The 23,811-nt window shown below is 51.9% G+C and overlaps 3 protein-coding genes across 7 annotated transcripts in view; all 3 read left to right on the top strand.

Annotated features, from left to right (window-relative positions):
• The window catches only part of LOC104368264 (fer-1-like protein 4), a 42,099-nt gene extending 38,113 nt beyond the window's left edge, over positions 1-3,986 (top strand). The window contains exons 43-45 of the mRNA XM_042801072.1: positions 519-799; positions 1,507-1,607; positions 2,128-3,986. Coding sequence (XP_042657006.1) covers positions 519-799; positions 1,507-1,607; positions 2,128-2,308 — 563 coding nt within the window. The 3' untranslated portion in view covers positions 2,309-3,986. The remainder of the gene's footprint in view (positions 1-518; positions 800-1,506; positions 1,608-2,127) is intronic.
• Positions 3,987-9,104: 5,118 nt separating this feature from the next.
• LOC116961554 (arf-GAP with SH3 domain, ANK repeat and PH domain-containing protein 1-like) lies at positions 9,105-16,284 on the top strand. The gene is given in 8 exon segments (XM_032992961.2): positions 9,105-9,457; positions 9,538-9,729; positions 10,634-10,663; positions 10,665-10,720; positions 11,057-11,172; positions 14,182-14,249; positions 14,758-14,865; positions 16,210-16,284. Coding segments are annotated over 8 exon segments (669 nt in total). The 5' UTR covers positions 9,105-9,433.
• A 2,238-nt stretch (positions 16,285-18,522) lies between these two features.
• Positions 18,523-23,533, top strand: LOC104368326 (CMP-N-acetylneuraminate-beta-galactosamide-alpha-2,3-sialyltransferase 2-like). Of its 5 annotated transcripts, XM_032992915.2 has the most exons (8): positions 18,523-18,608; positions 20,349-20,491; positions 20,608-20,871; positions 21,153-21,343; positions 21,603-21,782; positions 22,234-22,279; positions 22,505-22,624; positions 22,743-23,533. In XM_032992915.2, exons 3-8 carry the CDS (start codon positions 20,620-20,622, stop codon positions 22,908-22,910), a joined length of 957 nt encoding a protein of 318 aa, XP_032848806.1. In that variant the 5' UTR covers positions 18,523-18,608; positions 20,349-20,491; positions 20,608-20,619; the 3' UTR covers positions 22,911-23,533. The 5 variants fall into 5 exon arrangements, with proteins under 5 accessions (XP_032848806.1, XP_032848807.1, XP_042656700.1 ...); XM_032992916.2 differs by lacking the exon at positions 21,603-21,782; XM_042800766.1 differs by having other exon boundaries at positions 22,234-22,624.
• The last annotated feature ends 278 nt before the right edge of the window (positions 23,534-23,811 follow it).

The following is a 23,811-nucleotide window of genomic DNA, read 5'->3' as shown; positions in this document are numbered from 1 at the left end:
ACAGACCAGTATGTGATAAGACTGATTTGTTGCAAGGGCTCGGTGCCACAGTGGGAGAGGAGCTCCTTCCAAGGAGGACAGGGGCGCAAGGCCAAATAGGGAAATGAACTGAGGCTGTTTCAGATGTAAACCAGACTTGAAACCCTTACAGAGTTTCCCAGATTTTATGATTTTTTACTGATGTTTGCAGGAATGAGAGGAGCTTGGACATGTGAGGAGAGCAGGGTGGGACATGGTAAAGGAGTGAAAATAATCCACTGTACCATATGCAAACCAAACTGGCCACATCAGAGACAAGACCTGTGGCTTCTGCTTCTTAGTCTTTACCTCTTGGGCTGATCCTTTCTTATGCTGAGCTTTAAGTTCTCCACCTGTAAATGTGCAGGACTCTGCTAGATCATTGCAGCAGCTGGGACCTACTCATGGTGGTAGGAGTGTGGCTGAGACAGAAATCCAAATGGTATGTGGGGCTGACCGCAGGATTTCACTGTGAGCTCTCCTCTTCACTGTACCTGCAGGCTCCATCGAACTGAAGCTGCATGACATGGTGAGGGCAGCCAAGAGCTCAGAGCATTGCACCATCAAGATGGCCAAGGAGAACGCAACACCTCGCTTTTCCATCTTCCGAAACAAGCGCATGAGAGGGTGGTGGCCCTTCATCAAACTCAAAGATCAAGAAGATGAGGAGAGAGAAGAAAGGGAAAACAAGCAAAAGAAGAAGAAAAAGAAGTGGAGTCGCTCCGTCAAACCAGAGGACATAGAGTTCACAGACCCCAGTGGGAACAAGTACCTCCTGACGGTAAGGCAGGGTGATGGCACAGGTGAGCAGAGAGCCACTGTTTGCCTCTGCAACCTATCCTGCATGCACATAACCTACAAAGGCAGCAATGATGCAGCTGCCCAGGACTTTGTTCAGGGTGCTGGAGACTTGTCCCATCTGCTGCAAATCCAGCACTTCATTTGCCCAGAAGTGCCAAATGTGGTGGCATGCAGTTGGGGGTCCAACTTCATATCTTCCTCTAAGCTTCCCATAGAGGGGTGCTCAGTGAGGGGAGGAAAGCAAGAGGCACATGGCTCCCCATCAACTAGACAGGAGAGCAGCAAAAACTTGTCCTAGGGTCTCTGCCTACCCCAGACAGGCAGGTGCCAACTGTCTCAGGGCAGATTTGCTGCTGATGGCCCTGCTATCGGACCATTGTTTATCCCCAAGGGTAAGTTTTCCTCAGTGCCAGTGTGGGAGGCTGCAGACAAATCCAGATGGCTGGGCAGTGGATTACAATACAGTGCCTTGTCTACAAAACAGTTAGTTTCTGGCCAGGCCACAGCTTCCACTGGCTGTGAAGTGAGAGACTCTATAGATAGTGCCTGGTGAGTAAAAATTAATTGTTCTGAGCATCTGTAAATGTAACTGGGAGAAAAATACCCAGTCCTGACAGGGTATGTGGTCAGCAGGCTGGTCTGTGAAGCAGCATATGCAGCTGTGGCTCAGACATGTTCCCCCTCCAGGGTAAGGTGGAAGCGGAGTTCCAGCTGCTGACTGTGGAGGAGGCTGAGAAAAATCCTGTTGGTTTGGGCCGAAAAGAGCCTGAACCTCTGGAAAAGCCCAAGTGAGTATCTGTGTTATCACCTTTAACGTGGATGGACAGTGCCATGTTTTCAGCAGCTCTTTGCAAGGGGACAGGGAGCAAGCACCTGCTTGTCAGGAAGCTGAGAGCAATCTCTGAGGCCCTGGGTGGTAGGGTCTGCAGGACTGGGGCTGCCAGGGCTTCCCAGAGCTTGACTGGGTCCAGCAGGACTTGCGGCTGCAGCATCTGGGCCAGGGAAGCTATGCAGCTATGCCATAACATTGCATGTACAAAAAGGGCAGCTCTGGTTTAACCATGTGAATGTACCCGTTAGCCACGTGGGTGGAGAACAGCTCTGCAGGGCTTGTCCTGAAGCTCAGGTCCTGTTGTACTCAGTGCTTTCACAGGCACTGTAGTTCTTGCAGCCCTTAGGGTGATCTTTTCTGGAAGCAGCAGGAAGAGCTGGCAACCCATGAGGGTGGCAAGGCACCAAAGCAAAGGGGCCAGTGTGCTGCTCTGTGGATTGAGCCTGTGCTTACCTATTCTTCCCTTCATGTTCCAGCCGGCCAAAAACTTCTTTCAACTGGTTTGTGAATCCCATTAAAACCTTTGTGTTCTTTATCTGGAAGCGGTACAAGACATACATCATCGTGCTGTTCATTGTCGCTGTTCTGACCATCTTCCTCATTCTTTTGATCTATACGATGCCTGGATATATCAGTGAGAAGATCATCAATGGATAAATGTTCTCCAGCTCAGGACTACTCAAAGATGGGTGACTATTGCAGGAACTGAGACTGAACCAGAAAGTTTAAGAAAATCCTGCAGGTGCAGAGGCAACCTTCAGAATGAGAGACCTGCAGAAATTGCCTCTCTCTGGAGAGTCATGTTTCATGCTAAGTAGCCATGAAATGCTAAGAAACCAACCTACGAAATAAGTCAGACTCCTTGAAGGACAGTTACAGCTTTTGGAAAAAATTGTTCTATGTGGGACTGGCATGGGAGGGTGGGAAAACAGAGTCTGCTGGGGCTGTCCCCAGAGACATGGCAGCTGAAAACAGCTTGCCATTGACAGTGATTCAGACAGAGATGGGGACAAACAGAGCCATCCATGCCCCAGCTTGACAACACTTGGCACTTCCAAAGTTAACTGAAGAGTTCAAAACACACTGTATGCGGGGGAGGCAGGTGTAGGGTCCTGTTGGAGGTAGGACCTGGAAGACCTTTGAATGGGGCTCCCCAGGGAGAAGAATGACAGATCCAAATTAGTCATGAGCTTCCTGCCATGCCAAGAGCACAGGAACAGGTCTTGGAGTCAGCTCTGGACATAGTAGCACTCCCCAGGACACAGACTTTCTGGTTGTCACTCCTTACAAGCTGCTTAACAGCTTTTCCTGCATGTATGTGCTGGATTGGATTCAGACTTGCTTAAAACTTCATTTTGGCTTTTCATTTCCACAGCAATGAAAGCGTCTTGGCTGCTCTCTCTGCTGCTGCTTGTGCTTTGCAGCTGCTTTCTGGAGCTGGGGGCCAGCCTGCTGCAGGCAATCCTTGCTGATGCCCCTTTGCCCTTCCTCCCAGATAGCCAGGTCATTGGCATGGGGTCATCAGCATCAATCTGTATTGTGGTGTTGGGCTGATGTAAATTAAATGAGACTTGTTCTCAGCATGGTTTCTGTCACCCCAGGGTTCCTGTCTTCTGCACAGACAAGTCCTGACATGATCTGATCTCAAGTGGAGATGCTTCACCCTGAGTTTTGACAAGACAGATTTATTCTGAGGGGTCTTATCCTGGTGCAGGAGATGATGCTCAGAGGGACCATTGTAATTCCAAAGAAATTAACTGACAACAGGGTTTCATAGTGAAGATGGCTGCCTCATTGTCTTTTGAATGGTACAGGAATAGAGTAAGTTTTGGGGAGAAAACTAGTTGGGCAGAGTCAGGTAGGCAGGTAAGGAGCAGGTGAGGAATCTGGCTGGCCCTGAAGCCAGGTGCAAGTGTGGGGCAGACATGGTGCTCACCCAGGTGGGCCAGAGTTCAGCTGCTGGGTGCCAGAATGGCAAAGGGGGGGAGTGTGGGGGTCCACAGCTGGCCTGAGGACCCCGAGATGGAGACAACTGACACTGACCTGGATAAGACAGCCGTGTATCTGTGAGAAAGAAGAGGAGGCTGAGACTGCAGCTTGATAAGACAGCCGTGAACCCGTGAGAAAGAAGAGGTGGCTGGGACTGCAGATGTAAACAACTTAAAGGAACATGAGAGCAGCAGAAACCTGGCAAGAAAAACAGCAGATGTGGCAATAAGGATAAGGTCATCCAATCATGAACTGTTGGGCTTGGGTTGAACCAATAATCTAAGAACACATATGCTTAAGAAATATATCTAATGCTTGTAAGACAATAAAGTTAGGCTTTTGGGAATGTGTTGCGTCTGTCTCAACATCGGCATCTGGTGACCCCGATGTGATTCCTGTCAGACTTGCTGCTACGTGACGGTGGGAAGAGCCACGGAGATGGAGCCCGGCATAGTGGAGAGTGGCAGGAAGAGCTGCTAGATTCGGATCTGGAAAGAGACACTGAAAAGGTGAGCTGCTGGGAACATGGGTGCCTCATTAACAAAAGAGGAAAATATGATAGTCACAATGCGGAAACTAATAGTGAAAAAGAGGGGCATTAAGATGGATGAGCTAATGTTACAAAAGGTGCTATTATGGAGCAAAAGACAAGGATATGAAGCAAATATGGTAACATCATTTAGCGTCTTGAATTGGCTGGAGATAGGCGATAAGTTGTTTGATAGTGCCTCCCATGGGACAAAAGAGGCTATGGAACTCCTAACTACATGGCTTCTGCTGTATGATACTTCAGAGGACTTTAAGGAACAGAGGGACCAAGCAGAAAATAATGTTTCGGCCCCCAGTCTTACAGCAGTGGCATCCCCAGAGGAACAGGGGTCAGGGATAATGCCTGTATCCCAATGCAAACCCCAGGAGGAGTGCCCTACTGAACCTGTGGCAGAGCCTGTGGTCGGCCCAAAGGTAAAGCCTCCACAGCTCCGGCGTCAAAATCTCTTGTCTGATGATTCGGATGAGGAAACGGACCCTAATCGTCCCCTACTTGAGTGAAGCAGACGGCATCAAAATCCTATTACGCCATCTGCCCCACCGCTTCCTTCAGGGGAGAAAGAGTCACCAGAAACAACTAATCTGTTTTTATATTTGCCTTGATGACTCAGACGATGGGGATGATCCTGTGAGAGGAGAGGGGGACAGAGTGGATGCCTCAAGCAAGGACAGTGAGTCGAACAAAGGGAGAGAACTGATAATTGAATGAACCTTGGGGGCTCCTCTTGTAAACCTAGTCCCTGAGCCTGGGATTTGCCCCCTGCACGAATTACTGTAAAACCATTTTTTTTATCATTCTTTATCATTCTGGCAGAAGGTAAAGGCAGGAGCCATTGAGTAGGGACAATGGGATTTATCAGAAGTCATAGATAAGCCCATGACAGAGTTCAGATCCCTCAATGGCTATGGCATTCCCTGTAATTAGAGGGGACCCAGGGCAGGGGATAATGGATGAGCATAGGTCCTATACCTGGAAATTCATTCAAGACCTCCAAAAATGTGTTGCACAATATGGTCCTAATTTCCCAGCAACCATGCAGCTGATCAGATTGTTAACAACCGAGGAAATGACACTATGATATAGCACAGCTTGTGCAGATCGTGTTTCAGCCCGTTCAGTGTGCTGTGTTCAGCAGTATCTGGACACAAAAAGCAGACTCCCAGGCGGTATGAAATTTGCAGTTTCCCCAAGATGATCCGCTCTACGGCAACGGCTCGGACGTTTTAACGAGTACGGGAAGGTTTAATAATCCACAGCATCAAGCCCAATGGCATCCTCTTGTGTTTGAACAGGTTAAGGCCGTTGGCATCGAAGCCTTGATAAGAACAGCGGAAATGTCAGAGCCCAAAGCAAGATATACTGCCATTAAACAGGGATCTCAAGAACCATTCTTGCAGTTCATGGAAAAACTGCAAGCGGCTGTTGAGCGATAGGTCTTTGATAGGAATTTGAGAATGATGCTAGTTACACAATTAGAGAGGGATAATACCAATTCAGACTGCCAAAAGGTAACTGAAGCATTGCCAGGCGAGCAGAATCTCAAGACAATGATCATTGCCTGTGCCAAGGTAGGATCAGTGGAGCGTAAGGTGGCTGCTTTAGCTACTGCCATGGCAGCTATGAGATCTAAGGATCAGAAATGCTATGGTTGTGGGCCAGGCTGGCCATGTGAAAGCAGCTTGTCCAAATAAACAAAAAGGGGATGGACGTAGTAACAACAGTGGTGCTGCCGCTTCAGCTGTAGTCACTTGCCACAGGTGCGGCAAGAATGGTTATTTTGCTAAACATTGCCCATCTAAATTTCACCTGAGTGGGCAACCCCTGCCACAGGGAAACGGGAAAAGGAGCTCGAAAGGGTGGGTGCAGGCACAAATACCTGCCAACCCCGGGAACAGCCCATTTCTTGCACAACAGCTCCATCTGGTGACCCAACAGCCACAAATTTATGCGACCTCTTGGGAAAAACTAGCGGATCAGCAGGGATGGATGTATCCACTGCCGGCACCGTAACTGTAAGTACACAAGGTGTGCACACAAAGTCCCTTTAAATGCTTGGGGGCCCATTGGACATGGACTGAGTGCATTATTAATTGGGCGCTCTAGCATCACACTGCAAGGAATTATGGTTCATGTGGGAGTCATAGATGCAGATTATGAAGGACAAATTTGTGCAATGGTTTCTACTGCAATACCCCCGGTAACAATAGAAAAAAATACTTGAATTGCTCAACTTGTGCCTTTTAAGAGTTGTGTTCCCAGGACAGAACAAGTGATTCATGGGTCTGGAGGCTTTGGATCTACTGGTACACCTCAAGTCTTCTGGTCACAGACTTTATTGGATACAAGATCACAAATGAAGTGCACTCTTGCCATGGACAGTGCCTCACCAAATATGTTCCAGGTATCTGGGTTGTCGGATACAGGAGTGGATGTCACAATTATCGCTCAACGGGACTGGCCTAATTCCTGGCCTGTGGTATCCACCACCTCTGGGCTGGTGGGGTTGGGAGGCACGGCAACCAGCTTTATGGCTGCTAAACCTGTACTCGTTACTAATCCTGAAGGACAAAAGGCCACTGTCTGACCCTATGTCACTGCTGCCCCCCTGAACTTGTGGGGATGAGACTGTTTGGGGCAATGGGGAGTCCGTATAACCACGCATTTTCCATAGGGGTCACTGTCTTGCAGGGTGTCAAAGACCCACAACAGCATTACAATGGCTTGTGGATAAGCCGGTGTGGGTGGATCAGTGGCCCCTCAAAAATGAGAAACTTATGGCCCTGTGAATGTTAGTAGAGGAACAGTTAATAGCGGAACATATTGAGGAATCACATAGCCCTTGGAATACCCCAGTTTTTGTTATACAAAAGAAATTGGGGAAATGGCGATTACTGCATGACCTGTGAAAAATTAATGAGGTAATGGCAGCAATGGGAGCTTTACAACCAGGTTTGCTTTCCCCTACAATGATTCCCATGCAATGGAGCATAGTAGTAATGGATCTGAAAGTCTGTTTTTTTACGATCCCATTGGATAAAAAGGACATGGAGAAATTTGCTTTCACAGTCCCATCAATTAATCATGCAGAACCTACCAAAAGATATCATTGGAAATCGTTACCTTAGGGGATGAAAAATTCACCTACTGTATGTCAATGGTTTGTAGCCCAAGCTTTGAGCCCTGTTCGGCAAAAATATCCTGAATGTTGTTGTTACCATTTTATGGGTGATATTCTGTTGGCTGCTGCAACACCTACACTCTTGGACCAAATGGAACATGAAGCTAAGCAAGCATTAGAATATTACGACCTAGTTATTGCTCATGAAAAGGTGCAACTTACCCAGCCTTGGCTTTACTTGGGAATGAAAATACTTGATAGAACAGTACAACCCTGTAGGAGGGACCACGTACGGGGACAAGACCCGAGTGACGACCTCACCCCAACGGGATGAAAGTCGTTCTCCTTTATTTACCCGAATAGCCCCAAGATATACAGAGCCAGACAGTCGCCCGCTCTCTGCTTTACAATCTATTGGCTAAAGGCACTTATCACACACCCAGAAGTGCTGTGATAGGTCTGCATCGTTAGCACGCGTGAACAAACTAAATCTACTTTGTGGTCAGTGTATCTGGGCATTCAAACAGGAAGGAAGCCCTAACTTGACTTGCTCATTCTTGCCCTTCCAGGTGACCTCAAGGGCAGGATTACCACGAGGCAGTTTTCTGCTCAGAGACCCAGTCTGGATTGTCCAAACCCTGTAGGATCAGTGCATGTCCCTGATCCCCAGAAAATGCTACCACACAACCCCAAGCAAGTAAATTGGTGACTAATGTCAAAACACTCAATGATGTTCAGAAGCTAATTGGTGTCATAAATTGGATGAGACCTTATTTAGGTCTGTCATCATCAAAATTACAGACTTTAGCAGATTTGCTAAAAGGGGATGTAAATATTGCAGCACCCAGGATTTTGACTCCAGATGCCAAACATGTAATTGAAATGGTAGAGCAAGTCATCCAAGAAAAACGTTTGGCGCATTGATTTGTCTGCATCATTACAAGCGCTTGTGTTTATTGATGGTATGACACCTTTTGCCATGCTTGCCCAATGGAACCAGGAATGGGAAGATCCTCTCCATGTGTTGGAATGGATGTTTTTACCATTTTAGCTTGTACAGCCAGACAGCACAGCTGCTGTGGAGGTGATAGAGGTGCAGAGCATGAAGCCTTTTGCAGAAGCCTTCAGCAAACATCCAAGACCATCATCTCCAAACTGCTTCCAAGCCAGCTTTCCTGTGTCTGCCAATCAGGGCAGACCATAACAGAGGGAAAAGGTGGAAGAGATGCATCCAAAAGGGGAGTGAGACTTAACCTTAGTCTGCAGTGAAGAAGACTCCTCAGCCCCAGTTCATTATTTTCTGTCCAGTTTCAGGTTTTTCTAAGACTCTTCACAGTCCTTTCCAGGTATGCAACTCTCCCAGCACAGGACCCCTGTGATTCCCAGCAAGCATACTCCCACACACTGGTGGGAGATGATCCGCTTTCCAGAAGCTCAGAGTCTGGCTCCTGGGAGAGGGGTACAAGACGGCTGCTGGCTTTCTGCTCTGGCCCATGGCACCATCACAAAGGCAGCACTGACACATACTGTGTCTAATTCACCCATATTTCTGCTCATTCCCCTAATTCTTTTCATCAGGGAGCTGAGCCCAGTACTGAACTGTGAGGGCAGAGGGGTCCAAACAGCAAAGGACGGGTCAGGGCTGGGGAGGAAGGGAAGGGAGAAGAGAGCAGAGAACATCACCAGGACAGTGTATACATCCCCCAGTGCACCTCTGAGCATGCTTCACCCAGGGAGGGTGGTCAGGACTCCTCATCCTGCAGCAGAGGGGATGGAGAGGGCTGTGGGAAGCAATGAGTGCCTGGGAAAGGGGCAGAAGCACCAACCCTTCCCCATCCCTCCCAGCACAAGACCTTAGGGTGTTGGATGAAGGCAGTGGGATCCCCACTGGAAGGAAAGAAAGATGGGGAGCTGTTTCCTGCTTTCTGTGGTGGGTGCAGGGGTCCTCTCCCCAGCCATGGCAATACTTGCACTTTAAATCCATGAAAGTCCAGTTAATGTTTAATTATGTAACTGCAGGAGAGAAAGCTTTAAGAAAACCACATTGTTTTGTAAAAGCAGTTATGAATGCTGCTGCAGAGGAGTTTGGGGAATGCAACAGAGGAAAGTTGCTTAACTGCCTGGCATGTTTGAAGGAGAGAGAGGGAAGGTGAGTGGGGCAATGGGAGAAGAGGAATGTGGCCTTGGGATGCTCACTGGGTTGCTCTGTGGCCCCTAACTCTCATTCAGCTGGTCTCTGCCAGGGATTTTTGGAAAATGTTCATCATTTCCAAGTATATCGAGAAGAAATATGTCAAGAGGAGCCCTGATTCTCAGTGCTCTGGCCTCCCAGAAGCTGTGAAGGACAAGGACATATTTTCTTTCCTCCAAGCGTATGAGGAGAACGTGGATTTGAGTGAGCCTGTGCTGGCACCTCTGCAGGTATGGCTACCTATCCCATGGGATTGTATGGCAAACAGTTTTGCTGCTGCCTCTCCAGCCTGTCTATAAGGGTGCCTATGCCTGGGAGGGGAGAGTTTTCTGATTAAACAACTGCTTTCTGTGAGCCAGGAGCAACAGGCAGACTCAGGCAGGATGAGGAACATCATGGCAGAGGGAGACTCTCTGGCCCCACAGCCTTCCCCATGCTGTGTGTGGGGGGGTCAGAAGTTATAACCACAAGCCCAAGGCTTTCCAAAGGCCAATTTGTAACTGAGATTCACTTGTAAACTTCTGAGCAGATTTCAGCAGCACACCCAAGTCTCACTGTGGATTGAATTATCAGGGCAGCGTTTTTTCCTTCAAAACAGCAGCATAGGTCCTTGCTGTAAGTGCAAGAGCAGAGGACAACTCTAACCCTTGGAGCTAGAGACATGCTGCTCTGCCACCCCCTTTGCCATCAAGGGCGCTGGTGGGTGTCCTTCAGAATAAAAGCAAAGGAGCAAAATGCTTCAAGAAGCACCATCAGTATGGGGTACCTTGGGACAAAATGGCAAGCAAGAATCAGCTCTGCCAGGAGCAGCTCTTGCACACCCTGGGGCTCTGCTGAGAACATGGACTTGGCAAAGTTTAGCCAATGGCCTGGGGAAAAAAGTCACCTTTGTTTGCCTCAATTTCTAAACGTGAAAAGGGAATGGTTCATTCATCATGAAGCCATGGGCCATGACTCTATTCATGTTAACTAGGTTCTCATCAGCCTTGGTGGGCTCTGAAGAGACAGTCAAAACTCTTCATCTCTCAGGAATTTAAAATGTGTAAGGACAGTCCCTAAAGGACAGCGTTCCTATCTGTGGTGATGGTGCAGGCAGACACAGTCTCATCCTTGCTGTATTTTTCTTGGTTACAGGAACGTGGGGAGACCATTCTTCATCTGGCCAGTGCTCTTGTCTGATCAAACCTCTTCGCATATTGTTGATTTTCTTGTTCAGAACAGGTAAGCTTATGACACCCATTCAGCTTTTCATGGCTAAGCTGTGCTAGTGAAAGGTGTAAGACTGATGATCTTCTCCAAAATGCTCCCAAAAAAGACAAAAAATCACCAGGGCAGGCCTCCCATCAAACATGCCTTGGGCTGGGGGTAACTACCCCTAGATCAGGGGGCCTTGGTTTCCCTTGTCTCCTCTGGGTTGAGGTGATAAGAGGTGGTGGCCACCTCTTCTCCAGGCGAGGTGGGAAGAAGGATTCGTGTACCAGCACCATGCAGTATTTGCTGTGGCTGGGGCCAATGGTTCTTCCTGGGGTTTCTGACATTATTCACCCTCTTCTGCAGCAGGAACCTGGCAAAGCAGATAGCAGAGGATGACATGCTGCTTCACTACTGCTGCTCTCATAACAAGCCCAAGTGTGTCAAACTGCTGCTGAAGGCCAAAGCCAACATCACCATCAGTGAGTGGCTGTGGCTCCCCCACCCCATGCACACACTAAACTGAGTCTTCTCAGCGCTCTCTGGAAATACCTCCTTAGCCTCACTTAAGTGCTCAGCACTGCTTGCCTGTGGCTGGGGAGAGGCTGGGGAGAGGTGGATTGATGAAAGCATTGCGTGGGGACCCTGCCCACAGGGTGACAACCTCAATCCCAGGCTCTTCTCAGTATGTCCAGCAAGGTGCCCTGCTCTGACACTACTCTTGGTTGTGTGATAAATAATAGAAGAATTTTGCTTTCGCTAAAAGTAATTAAACAATTACTTTTATTGAGTTAGGCTAAAGCTATTATTAGTACAATGATCCAAATTTTAAGAAAAGTAAAAGAATTTACTACTGGGAAAAGAAAAGGGGAGAATTGATCTGAGGAAACACCAACCCAACAGCCCCCCCTCCTTGGGATGCTCACCAGATGGTCCCTATCACAGGGCGGTAACTCCTTTGCAATGGAAAGAGAAAGAACAGGATGGGCCATCCCTGGTATCTCTTGTCCCTGAGGTAAGAGAGGAACTGAAACCACTGAGCCAGAAAGACAAAGGAGCTGCAAATTGGGCCCAGACTTGAAGGACAAGGTGTACGTGACCACAGGACTGAGTTGGCGCAGAAGTAAGCGTCAGCTAGCGAGCACAGTGAAGAAGACTACGAGCCTTCATCTGCAGACCCCTGCCCATGACCTCCAGGGAGCACTGTGCAAGCGCGATGGGAGGCATTTGGGGTGGGGGGATTTGTTAATGATTTCTTGGAACTAATTGTAATATTCCCTCCCTATCCTTGGAGTAGTGATGCATATGTATTAGAGTAGATGAATATGTAACCTTTTATACAATAAAAGGGAGCCCCTTTGGCTCCAGGGCACACCATTGCACCCAGCGCTGTATTCTTTGCTCCACTGACTTTGTCCCCAATAAAACCTTTTTTTTATATATACGTGGGCTTGTTTCTCACAGTTGGCTCTCCAGGCTCAGCAGCATTCACAAGCAGGACTGGGGTGCACATGTCCCTCTGTGAGTGGGGTGACCACACCTCACAAGTTCCTGCTCTCAACAGCCTGGGACCAAAGCAGTGGCTTTGCTCTCCAGCTCGGAGCAGTGGATGCTCCTCTCTGCTTCCTAGGGAGGAACCAGCTTGCTCTATGATACTCCTGATCCCAGGGAGCTCATGCCTCTGCCCCACTTCACTCCCAGGTGGGCAGCCACAGGCCTGCCTCTGACAGGCAGCTCTGTGATGGGATTGTGCTGAGGTGAGCTCATTTTGCTGGCAGAGCCCAGCAACGCAAACACTGCCTGAGCTGCTCTTCCACATGCAGCACATGCATAGCAGGAACCAAAACAGGCACGTATTTTCAAAGTCAGGGCTGCAATGCTGTAGAGCAAGTAGGAGGACTGCCAAAACGCTGGTTCAGAGGTGGTGTGTGCTGGTGCTCTGCAGTCCAGATTACAGGTCCAACAATTTATACTGCCCAGCACGGAAGTGAACTTTAAAACTAGGATCCCGGGTGAAATTGGACGGCACAAATGTAGGTGCATTGGGCAGTGTGGTGGCAGACCCTTGGAGGGCAGAGAGACTGTAGCAAGGCAGGAGGAGCTGGGTGCATGTCCCCTAGTCACAGTGATTTGGCAGCCAAATTTATCACTGCCTTGGCTGTGCTGGGCACATCTGTGCCTGACCTGTCTTTACCAATTACCTTGAGCAGTTTGAGTCCACAGTGCAGACCTTGCTGAGATCCTGATACTCTGCAGTCCCTAAGGGTGCAGACCTCCTGCTGTTCCCTTCTCCTGTCCTCCCCCTTCCCCAGCCAGACTGTGCTGCAGCTCTGCAAGGAGGGGTTTTGCAGAAATAATAATGTTGCAGAGATACTACACCACCATCACAGGCCCCATCCTCAGACCTTCCAGGAAACAGAAGTAAAATGGTTATCACTTGTTCAGACTTGCACTCATACCCCTGCTTGCAAGCACTGGGGTCTGTGTGTCCACTGGGCATCAGGACACACATACTGGGGCTGCCCAAGGCTCCCTGAGGTGACACAGAGGACACAGGGTGCCAGATATGGAGTCCTCTTCTGATTTTATAGCCTTTAGGCTCTGACAGTGACCAAATGCTTCTGTCCCTCTGTCCTCTGCCATCTTTGCACATCACCAGGATTCACTCATGCTCCTTTCTCTCCTTATATGGGTCTCAGCCACCATCCCTTAGTGGCCTGAGCCTTTGTTTTGGTCTGGGTGTCCTTGGTTTGAGTGAGTGGTGGGGTTTTTTGGTGGCAGGGGAGGGGGCTATAGGGGTGGCCCCTGTGAGAAGCTTCTCAAAGCTCCCCCAGCTCCAAGTCAGCTCCACCTCTGCACCAAGGCTGAGCCCATCAGCTGCGCCTCTGCGATAACGTATTTCAGAAGGGACGTGGTGACGGGCAGTAGGACTGGTGAGGGGGAGTTGCAGCATCTGCGTGAACACCAAGGTCAGTGGAGGAACGGAGGAAGAAAGGAGGGGGGAGGTGTGCCGGAGCAGAGACCCCCCTGTATCCTGTGGGGAGACGGCAGGGCGGCCCCCCCTGCCACCCATGGAGATCTACGGTGGAGCAGACATTGATTTATGGCCTGTGAAGGGCTTTGCCTGAGTGACCAAGGTGATTGTGCCTGAAGAAGGCTGGGATCTTGTGGGAAAAGGTAGCCCCGCTGCTGTAATTCAGTGCTGGGAGGATTGCAGCATGCGGGGGTGTCCAACACGGGAGCAGCTCGGGAAGGGCTGCAGCCGTGGGAGGGAATCCAGTCGGAGAAAGTTGGTGACCCACGCTGGAGCAGTGTGGGGAACGCTGCGGCCCATGGGAGGGACTCGTGTCAGAGAAAGTTTGTGGAGGACTGTCTCCTGTGTTAGGCTGTCCCTTCTTTTAGGCTTATTTGCCCCAGATGCCCTGAACACAGCACTGCTCTTCCATTTGCTGAGCACAACAATGTTCAAGGCTGCCATCTCCACCCCACAGCTAACAAATCCGGAGAGATGGCCCTGGATGTTGCCAGGAGGCTGAGACATCCCCTGTGTGAAGAGTTGGTAAGACACTGTGTCTCATCAACCCTCTAGTTTTGGAACTCATCCCAGTGGCAGGCAGAGAGAGGCAGGGAACCTGCACCCATGTGTCCATGTCCTGCAGGGCCACCCTCACCCCTCAGTATCTCCAGTGCCAGTGTGGGATGCAGAGGAGGGTGCAAAGGAGGCCAGTGGACACTGGCCCTACTGGCGTTGGGTCACTTAGGGCAGAGCAGTTTGGGACAGGCCAGGCAGGGGTCACAATGTGCCTGGGCAGGGGGACCTGGATCTGTACTGAGGCTGCATGGGGTGAGTGCATCCCCTTGGCAAGTCCAAGTCTTGCTTCTGCCAAGTCCTGATTTGTGTGTTTGGAGACCTTCACAAAACCTCCTTGCTGATGGGAAGCACTGCTCACAGCTCACAGATATTGCTTTGATGGGTGGGTGGGTAGAGATGGGGCCAGCAGCTGCATGTGGGGCTGGTAGGGCAGGACAAGTCTGGTGGGTCCTCAGGGACCTCCTCTGTGCCTTAGCTGTTGCAGGCCAAGAGCAATCAGTTCAACCCCCATGTCTATGTGGAATATAAGTGGTACCTGGGCGAAGATGACATGTTTGAGAGTGATGAAGACCTAGATGGGAAGGTGAGGTCCTGACAGGCTCTGGCTTAGGGCCACACGTGCTGCTGCTGCCCCCGACCCCACTGTGCTGGGGTGGGCACTCCTGTACCTACTCAGCCATACCTGCTCCATTTTATCAGCAAATATCCCTTTCACTTTCCCAGCTGGGTCCTGTGAAGAGGAGGTCTGACCATCCCCAGCGTGGCTACCACCCCTTTACACTGCCCTCATGCTGGAGGCAGCAGGGGCAGTGCCCTGTGGGGGGGGTGGCCAGACACCTGTCCCCCCCATCTGCCCACCTCTGTAGCCTGCATGTGCTGCTGGCCCCCTCATATGTGCCTCCATTTCCATGCCAGTGGGAAAAGCCAGATGAGAACCTGTGGCAGGGTGCTGCAGAGGCTGGCAGGGTGACCTTACTGCTGCTGCAGCCTAGCTCCATTGGCAGAGGATGGTCTGGGAGGGAGCTGGGCCCCTGATGGGGTGTGAATGGTTGTCTGGTGCCCTAGGGCATCCTTTGGTTCTCTGCTCTTTGAGGCACCAAGGCTGGCTTGTGCTGGCTGGTCTGTCCTAGCACTGATCCCTGCTTTGAAGTGCAGTGCAACATATGCTCACCCTTGGTGCTCCTATGCTGGTGCCATTATAATGTGCTGGCTCCTCCCAGATGCTGCTGCTGTTGGAATAGGCAAAGGAGCACATCTGTAGAGACAAGGCTAGGAAGACAAAACTGCTGGCAGAAAAAGCAGCATCATCGTGGTTCTGCTCCTTAGCAAGACTGACTCCCATCATCCTTGCCCAGCCTTCCCATGGCATGACCCACCTCTAAGAGTCTGCCTTGCTTTCTGGGAGACTCAGAAATTCCTGCCTGACTTCCCCTCTGCCAGTCCCAGCTCTGCTTCCAACCTGATTCATTTCTCAAGTCAGACCTGCAAGCAGAGAAAAGAAAAACCCCTGCCCATGTATTTGTGCTCATTCTCCCTTGGAAGGTTGCCCCAGGAGCTCTGCTCAGAGCTGGCTTGCTGCTGACCCCTGATCTGTTCTTGCTCTGTGTTTAGCTTCCCAGGGGGCATATCCACCCTCCCTTACCAGTTCGTCCATCTTTGCTGAGGACACAAAAAGCAGGAGGAGCCCACCCTCACCTATGAGCATCAACTAAAAGCACATATCCTCAGAGTCAGTGCCTTGGGTACTGCTCAGCCCTGACCAGCCCATCACAACCAGCCTGGCTTCAGGTAACGAAAGGACAGGTCAGGAGGGGCAAGGATCTAGACCATGCTGGTGGGAAGAACCTTCTGGAGGTCTGCAGTCCAGCACCCACACTACGTCAGGTTGTCTGTGGCTTTGACTGGCCAACCCTTGTTTGTGGATCAGGCCTGCAAGGCCTTCTGCTTGGATGTGGGCCTGGGAGAGCTGTGGGAACTGCAGCACTGGGTGGCATACCCATAGCTGAGCACGAGGCAGGGCTCCCCACGCCATGGCTATTAGACACTGGTGCCTCCAGGGTAGGGTTATTCTGGGGTTTGCTGGGCTGTTGGATGCTGAATTCAGAGAAGGGAATGACCCTGTCGCTATCTTTCAGGCAGTAGATTTGTTTCTGTGCATGCCCCATGGTAGGAAGATGCCCCCCTCTCCACACCCAGGCAAGGGTGGCAGGCTGGGGACTGAGGCAGTGACTTGCACAGCACAACACTTTGACAAAGGGGTGAGCGCTGCCAGGAGCAGCCCTAGGTGCTCCAGGATGGAGGTCTTCTGGGGCCTCCAGGCACCTGTAGGCACTAGCCTCATAGCAGCAGAGCTCAGCAGTATGGGGAATGTGGGCAGACAGAAGGTGCCAAGTGCATGACCCATGGCAGCTGTATCCTTCCCCTAGTGCTGGCAGTTCTCGGGGCACTTTGGAGCTGCACAGCCCATCTTCCACCTCTGGATAACTCACTTCACACCCCAGCCTCCATTCTATGTTTTTCTGCTTCCTGGCCACATTCCCTTCCCCCCTACTGTCCCTCTTCACCCTGTCCCCAGTCCCTCCCCTTTCCAGCTACCAGACTGAAAAGGACAGCAGCTGGTGGGTGAATGAACCTGTGTATGCTGACCAGCGCTGAGATGCACATGATCCCCTTTCCATCCCTCTTTTGCCTCTGTCCCATGACTGTGGCACCTGTTGTCATCAGCTGCTCTGCATGTTTCTCCATTCTCCATCTTTTCCTTGGCAACCAAAGGTAGCTGTTACGGGGCCAGTTCCTCATCTCCCTGAATGCCCCTGTGCCATGCTCACCACTCCCTTTTATTTCCCCCAGCAGAAAGGGTGGAATGAAGTACAGCCTCACAGGCAAGGTGTCTTCGTCTTCCCTGCTTCATTTACTCATGTGCTCAATGACTGGGAGTTGTTTCAATTCAAGAAGGAAGATCTGATCAGCTGCTTAAAATGCAATTCCCCAAGCTCCCATCTGCACCGATGGCCTCACTGGCTGCTGGCTCCCTCACCTCTGTTGCCCCAGCATCCCTGTCCCCACTGCCCACTCCTCCCATAGGCTGCCAGCAGTGCCGGGATGTCCCAGAGGATCCCTTCACCAGGAAAATGGAGAGAACACAGCAACCTAAATTCTCCACACATGCTCCTGCCCCAGACACCTCCCCATGTGGGAAACAGGCCTGGGCCACTCTGTTGCCAAATGCCCAGTTCCTGCCTTGCCCTGACCATGCTGCCTGTCCCGTGGTACCCCCTGCTCTGACAGTGCTAATGGAAACAATGGTAGAGCAGCACAGTGCCCTGCATGGCTCTAGACCAGTGCTGGCACGCAAACCCTGTGAAAAGGGGCTTCTGCTGAGTGCTGAGCATGCAGTGAGCTTGGAAATGCAAACAAGTGCTGTGGAGTCAGCAGCACCGCAAGCCTGTGCCGTCCCCTCATTCCTCCCACCCAGGTTTCACTGTTTGTGCTCCAGAAAATGTGCTCTGTGACAGCTCAGGGTATTGCTCTTTTGCTGCCTGGCCTCCCAGCAATGGTGGACAGGCCCTTTGAACCCACTGTCAAGAATCACTGGCTCTTTGTTGCTCTGTATTTTGCAGGGCTGTTCTAGTCTGAATTTATAGTTCCTTCCTCTTTTCTTTTCTCCCTCAGGCACCAAATCTCCTTGCAGGCATCAGAGTAAAGAGATGTGACTGCCCCTTGGATAAAATTAATCGCAATTCATCTTGCATGGCCTTTCTTTACTGGCTGTGTTTTTCCAGTTGCTGAGGCACATTTCACGGCCTTCCTCTGTCCACTCTGAGAAAAAAAATCCCATCCAGATGAGCAAAAGAAATCGGCTGGTAAGGTGCTGGATGCTTGAGGCTGTTGAGACCTCAGTGTTGCTGGTGTCAGTGTTGGTAAAAGTTGAGTGATCCCAGCAGGACCTATAGGGGCAGGAGGGTAATTCCACTTCAGGCAGTTTCTTCCACCCTCAGAAGAACATTTTAATGATTAATTTCCTGATTCAGCCCTGGGAACATGGACTTGGCATCCAGCTCCAGTGGGACTGGTGGCCACCGCAGTGCTGGGCTGTGTGGGAGGGCTGTACCAGGACACCAGCATGGTGGGCACTGCCGGAGGAGGGACAGCAGCCCTGACCTCACTGTGCCACTTGCTGCAAGGCTCTGTTCTCCCCCACGTCATGGTGAAACACTTCCTCTTCCTGTGGTGGTTGTTGCAGCTTACAGCAAGCACTGGCAAGGCTGCTGAGCCCGGGAGCATCGCCTTCGCCTGGCCCTGTTCAGTGGAGATTCCTCCGAGGAGGTGAGGGGCCCTGGGGACGGCTGACTGGGGACCAGGGTGTTGTGATGCCATGGGAGCCTCTTTCCTGGGTGCGGGGCTGGGCAGCTCCTGACGGTGTCCCTTGGAGCTAAGAAGGGATGGGGACAGGTCTGTGGCCACTGGGCGCAGCCTGATGCATCAGCTGCATGGCTGTGCCCAGTACCTTGTGGCCAAAGGCGCTGAGCTGGGGAACCCCAAGGTGAGGGCACCTCTGGGCACCAGGCTGGGGGCGGGCATTTCAGCCACTATGGGGGTGTGGGTGCGGGTGAAGAAGTCCTGTCCGTGGAGCAGGGGCTGCACATGGGCACAGGCAGGGAGACAGGACTGCTCAACCCTGCCTGTCCAGAGCCCTGCCCTCCCTAGCAAGAGACGACTGCAAAAGGCTTCATGAAATATTCACTGCACTGCCTGAATCCACTGGCTCTGGACCTAATGGAGTTGCTGGCACTGGCCATGTAGCCACCAGCCAGCTCATCCCCCTCCACGGGCTGCAGCTTAATAACCTCTGAGTCTCCACGAGGTCTGAGAGACTGCTGGATCCTGGCCCAGTCAGCACATCAGATGGATGCTCTTTGCCTCCACCGTGGCAAATGCTCGTGGCTGCTGCAGAAGGGCAAAAGACTAAGTCATGGGGATCTGCAGCAGCTGGCAGGGAGAATGTTGGGGGCCTTCCAGGTAACCCTGAGCCTGCGAGACAAAAGCCTGCCATTTCATGGCCCCTTCCTGCTTGGTAACACCCACAGCTGCGTTTCCTGTGCAGTGGTGGTGGCTTGTTTGTGCTTCTCTTCAAGAAGAAGTGATGGTTCAGTTGCATTTTGGAAGGGCAGGCTTGCAGGGGAGTGTGACCTGCTGTGACCACCTGGGATCATCCGAACACCACCACATGCCCCCACACTCCCCATCTCCCAGCTCTAATCATTGGCTTGGACCCCCAGGAGCAGCAGTTTTGCTGTCAGGTGTATGTCCTGTAGGTCAGATTTGAGTGTAGCTGGTTGGATATCACAGCAAGCAGGTACGTCTGTGCTGCAGGAGCTGCAGAAAATGGTTAATGTGGAGAAACAAAGCCTGTGCTGATCTGTGGCCCCACAAGAGCACCTGGGGGACCCGGGGAAGCACAGGGTGCTCCTGAGTGAACCGGAGCAGCTTTTCCAGTACAGAGGGGACCTTTCCCTGCCCCTCTATCCTCTGCCCCCCCCTTGCCAAACCTGCTGCAGTAACTTCTGATCCTGGGATGGAAGCTGTCCCTGCATCCTTGCTCCTCACTCTTGCCTTGGCCCACAGGAGTCATGTCCAGAGAGCCTAAGCACTTTGTGAATTCCCTGAGGATGAGAAAACCTTTTTCCCCCTGATTTTAGGTTTACCTGAGTGCTTGTAGATGGAGAATATAAATGTCACTTAAATATGGGTATTTAAGAAAGGTTCATGCACACAGATGGCAGTTAGTACCTCCTGCTCCTTCCTCCTGGCAATGATTCAGTGCCCTTGAAGCTGCAAAACCCCAGGGTCACTGGGGAGGGAGTGCCTTGCCAGCTGCAATGTGTCTGCGGGCTCTGTGGTGAAGGGGAGGTCAGGGGACTTCTGTGCCCAGCATCTGCTCCACCCTACCAGTGTGCATGGCGAGCAGGCAGCAGGGCTCGCTGCCAGCACAGCATTGCGGGTGGGTAGCTGCTACTGTCTAAGGGAGCTAGAGTTTGGTGACAATGCTGTGCTGCTTGCTCACAGGTCAGTTTGCAGACCTTAGAAGTGTTGCAGGCAGAGATCAGACCGTCGTGCAGGACATGCTGACTGCAGCCCTACCAGAAGCAGAGCACAGTAATAAAGACATTGAACGGTTTGAAAAGGAAACATCTAACAGGCTATTTCAGGTACCTGCAGGGTTGGTGAGCAGCCAAGGGGTGTCCCAGGAGACTGGGCAGGGAAAGTGGGTGGGAAGGGATCCTTTGGTGTCACTGCCACTGGTCCCTGTGACATCTCACTGCAGGTGGCATGAGGGATGCTGTGCCAGAGGCGCACATGGGTGGTGCTGGCCCTGTGCCTGCTGCTGGTCCTGTGGCAAAGTTTCCGAGCCCCCACGGATGGCCTTGGCTCCTCTCCTTGGGCTCCCTCCTTCGACACTCCTGCTGCCCATTGCACTGTCAGCACCAACAGCTCTGCATGGTTCAATGCCCGCTACAATATGGCTATGGGGCCTCTGCTGACAAGCGCAGCCCATGAGCTCTCCTCTGATGTGGTTCAGTGGTGGCTGGTGAGTGGGGGTGTGGGTGGGAGCTTGGGGCTCTTCTTGGGCTCCCCAAATCTGTTTGCGGTGGGGCAGGTCCAAGGTCAAGTTGGATGGATGTGATAGGGGGTGCAGGGACCCCAGCTCATCACACCCCCTGACCTTGTGCTGTCCTGCACGCTTTTCCTAATAGTCCATCAGGTTTTCCGTGACTTAGGGCTCCACTGGGAGGACCAGGGCTCCGTCCCCCTTTAGGGGTACTAGTCTGAGGGCCCTGATGCTGCCTGTTGCTGCCCTTTCTCCTGCAGACCCTGCAAGGTCCCCAGCGTGGGGGCCAGCTCCAGGCCATAATTCAGCAGCTCTTCACTGTCCTCCGAACCCCGACCAGTGATGTGTGGGACTCATCTCGCTGCAGGACTTGTGCGGTGGTGGGGAACTCAGGGCGGCTGAAGGGCTCCAGCCATGGGCTGCGGATTGATGCCCATGACTGGGTGCTGAGGTGGGTGACCTGAACGGGCTTGGCCCCTCCCTGTCTCCCTGGGATACTGTCATGCCCCTGGCCACTCTGTGAAATCTGCCACCACAAGCCCTGCAATGGAGCCCCCTACCCTGGGGCACACACTAGCCCTGTGTCAGTCATGTCCCCTCTTTGCTGCTGGCCAGAGCGAGCTGGTGTCCCTGCCCAATGGGACCAGCAGCCTGCGACTGGTGCAGCACGCACCTTCATTTCGGTACATCCCTTCCCCACTATCCCCTAGGATGAACAGAGCAAAAATCACCGGCTTTGAGCTGGATGTTGGCAGGAGAACAACCCATCATTTCATGTACCCAGAGAGCGCAGTGAACCTTGGGCCCAGTGTCCACCTCGTCCTTGTCCCCTTCAAGCCACTGGACCTGCAGTGGGTGGCCAGCGCTTTCTCTACTGGAGAGCTCACACAGTGCGTCAGCTTTGGAGGGGGTGGCATCTCTTGTGCTGGAGACACTAGGAATGGCAGGGGGTGGTCCCAGGGACTCGGGTGCCTCACTGGGGTCCTGGCACCATGGCTGTGGTGGGACGAAGGGCCCCTGGGTGAGGGTCCTGGCATCTGTCTCCACCACTGTTTCAGAAAGTGGGCACTTGACTTGACCCCACAGGGCTTGGGCATTCTGCAGTCCCCTAATGCCCATGAGTGGGGTGGTGGCGGATGTCCCCACTGTGGGACCATGGGCTTGATGTGCCCCTTCCCAGAGTCAGGCCAAGGGATGCTGCTGGGCCAGCCAAGGGGCTGGGCATGCCATGGGGCCAGGTGCTGGCAGATACAGCCACCCTCTGCAAACCACCCACCTCCAAGGGAGAGGCCCTGGGAGTGGGAGTGCCCCATGCTCACTACTGTCCTTTGGCTTTTGTAGCACATACGTGAGAGTGAAACAATTCATCAAAGCTGACAGAAACAAGGTAAGGGCTCCGCGTGCTTCAGCTCCTCCTGGACAGGCAGGGCTCCTCTGGGCAGAGACTGGACTGGTGTGTGTTGTTTTTTTTTGTTTGTTTTTTTTTTTTTTTTTTCGGCAGAATGTGGGCAGAGCCAAGAGGGGGAGAGGGCTGATGGTTGCACTGGTGGAGGGAGCTGTCTGTCCCATTCAGCACAGTGAGCAGCTGATGGCTCCTCCTCTCCCCCTGCAGGTGCTGATCCTGAGCCCAGCTTTCCTCAAGTACATCCATGACAACTGGATGCAGCGCCAGGGGCGGTACCCCTCCACGGGCTTCACAGCCCTGCTTTTTGCCTTGCACATCTGCCAGCAGGTGAGTGTCACCAGCAGGACTGAGCACTGCCACCACATCAGCACCGCACCACTTGCCTGTGTGCTCTCAGGCCGACTGAGTGCCAGCACAGCAACGGCTCTTCCTGGCATGTGCGCAGGTCTCTGTGTTTGGCTTTGGAGCAGACAGTGAAGGGAACTGGCACCACTACTGGGAGAAAAACCGCTGGTCCGGAGCATTCCGGAGGACGAGGGTCCATGATGCTGACATGGAATTCAGCATCATTGAGAGACTGGCAGCTGAAGGGAGAATTTTATTCTACAAATGATGCATTTCCAAGAAGCTGAAGCCAGGCTGTCAGTGCAGAAACTGGCAGTCCCCTGCACCGCTGGCAGCTGCCACAGCTCTTTAGCTTGCTTGTCCCACTCCTCTGCCAGAGCTGCCACAAGCCCCGGCCCACAGACCCTGTGATCCCCAGGTTCTTGGTGCTGGGCACTGTGGGTGCCAGGAGGTGACATGCTCCTGTGGCACCAAAGACATTGGATTTCACAGGAAACAGGGAGCGCATGGCCCTACCCATGCTGGCTGGGAGAGAGAAAGCAGAGACAGTGGGGCTGACGGTGGGTGTGGAGCCTGTGAGCTGCCTGTGCCTACCCCTGCAGTGGCCAAGAAACTGCTGGGTGACAGCAGTGGTGGTGACAGCAGCTCTTCAAACATAGCTGGCTGCATGACAGAACTGATACTTCACTGATGGCTTTTGGGGGGAGGTTCGTAGTTGTTGTTTGGGCAGGAGGCATCTTCCCTTCCTGTCTTTTTATAACTAAGGAAAGATTTTAAAAATTGTATCAAAGAAGAGTAAGAAAGGAAAAAAAAACAAGCATGCCAAGTCGGTAGACAACAAACTCAAGTACAGCTGAAATTATCTTACGCTGAATAAACTTTGAAAACACATGTGAATATTATTAATATTTTCTTTACTTTTTGAGTCCTTGCTGCTTAGAAATGACAGCACAATCTATCTCAGCCTCACCCAGCAGAACAAGATTGCAGACCCTGGACACTGAGCTCCCCAGAGGAGGTTTCATCCTCCAGCACAGGGTTAGCAGGATGTCTTTTCCCACTTCTAATCACAAACACACATCCCTGAATCAGATTCAGCTTTTCCATGGCTATTAGTCACGTGGTCTTCCAGTCTATTAAAATCACCAAATCTCTCCTACTCATAAGCT

Source organism: Tyto alba, unplaced genomic scaffold (genome assembly GCF_018691265.1).
Source record: "Tyto alba isolate M040663 unplaced genomic scaffold, T.alba_DEE_v4.0 Super-Scaffold_33, whole genome shotgun sequence".
Classification (NCBI taxonomy): domain Eukaryota; kingdom Metazoa; phylum Chordata; class Aves; order Strigiformes; family Tytonidae; genus Tyto; species Tyto alba.
Note: the sequence above shows the minus strand (reverse complement) of the source record. Positions and strands in the feature narration are given on the sequence as shown.

What these genes read in the sequence shown, in the direction of transcription:
- LOC104368326 (XM_042800766.1), top strand. Translation starts at nt 20,620, where the DNA reads ATGCTGTGCCAGAGGCGCACATGGGTGGTGCTGGCCCTGTGCCTGCTG. An exon ending in ATGTGGTTCAGTGGTGGCTG is followed by an intron (nt 20,872 to 21,152) that starts GTGAGTGGGGGT and finishes TTTCTCCTGCAG; the next exon opens with ACCCTGCAAGGTCCCCAGCG. An exon ending in TCTACTGGAGAGCTCACACA is followed by an intron (nt 21,783 to 22,233) that starts GTGCGTCAGCTT and finishes TGGCTTTTGTAG; the next exon opens with CACATACGTGAGAGTGAAAC.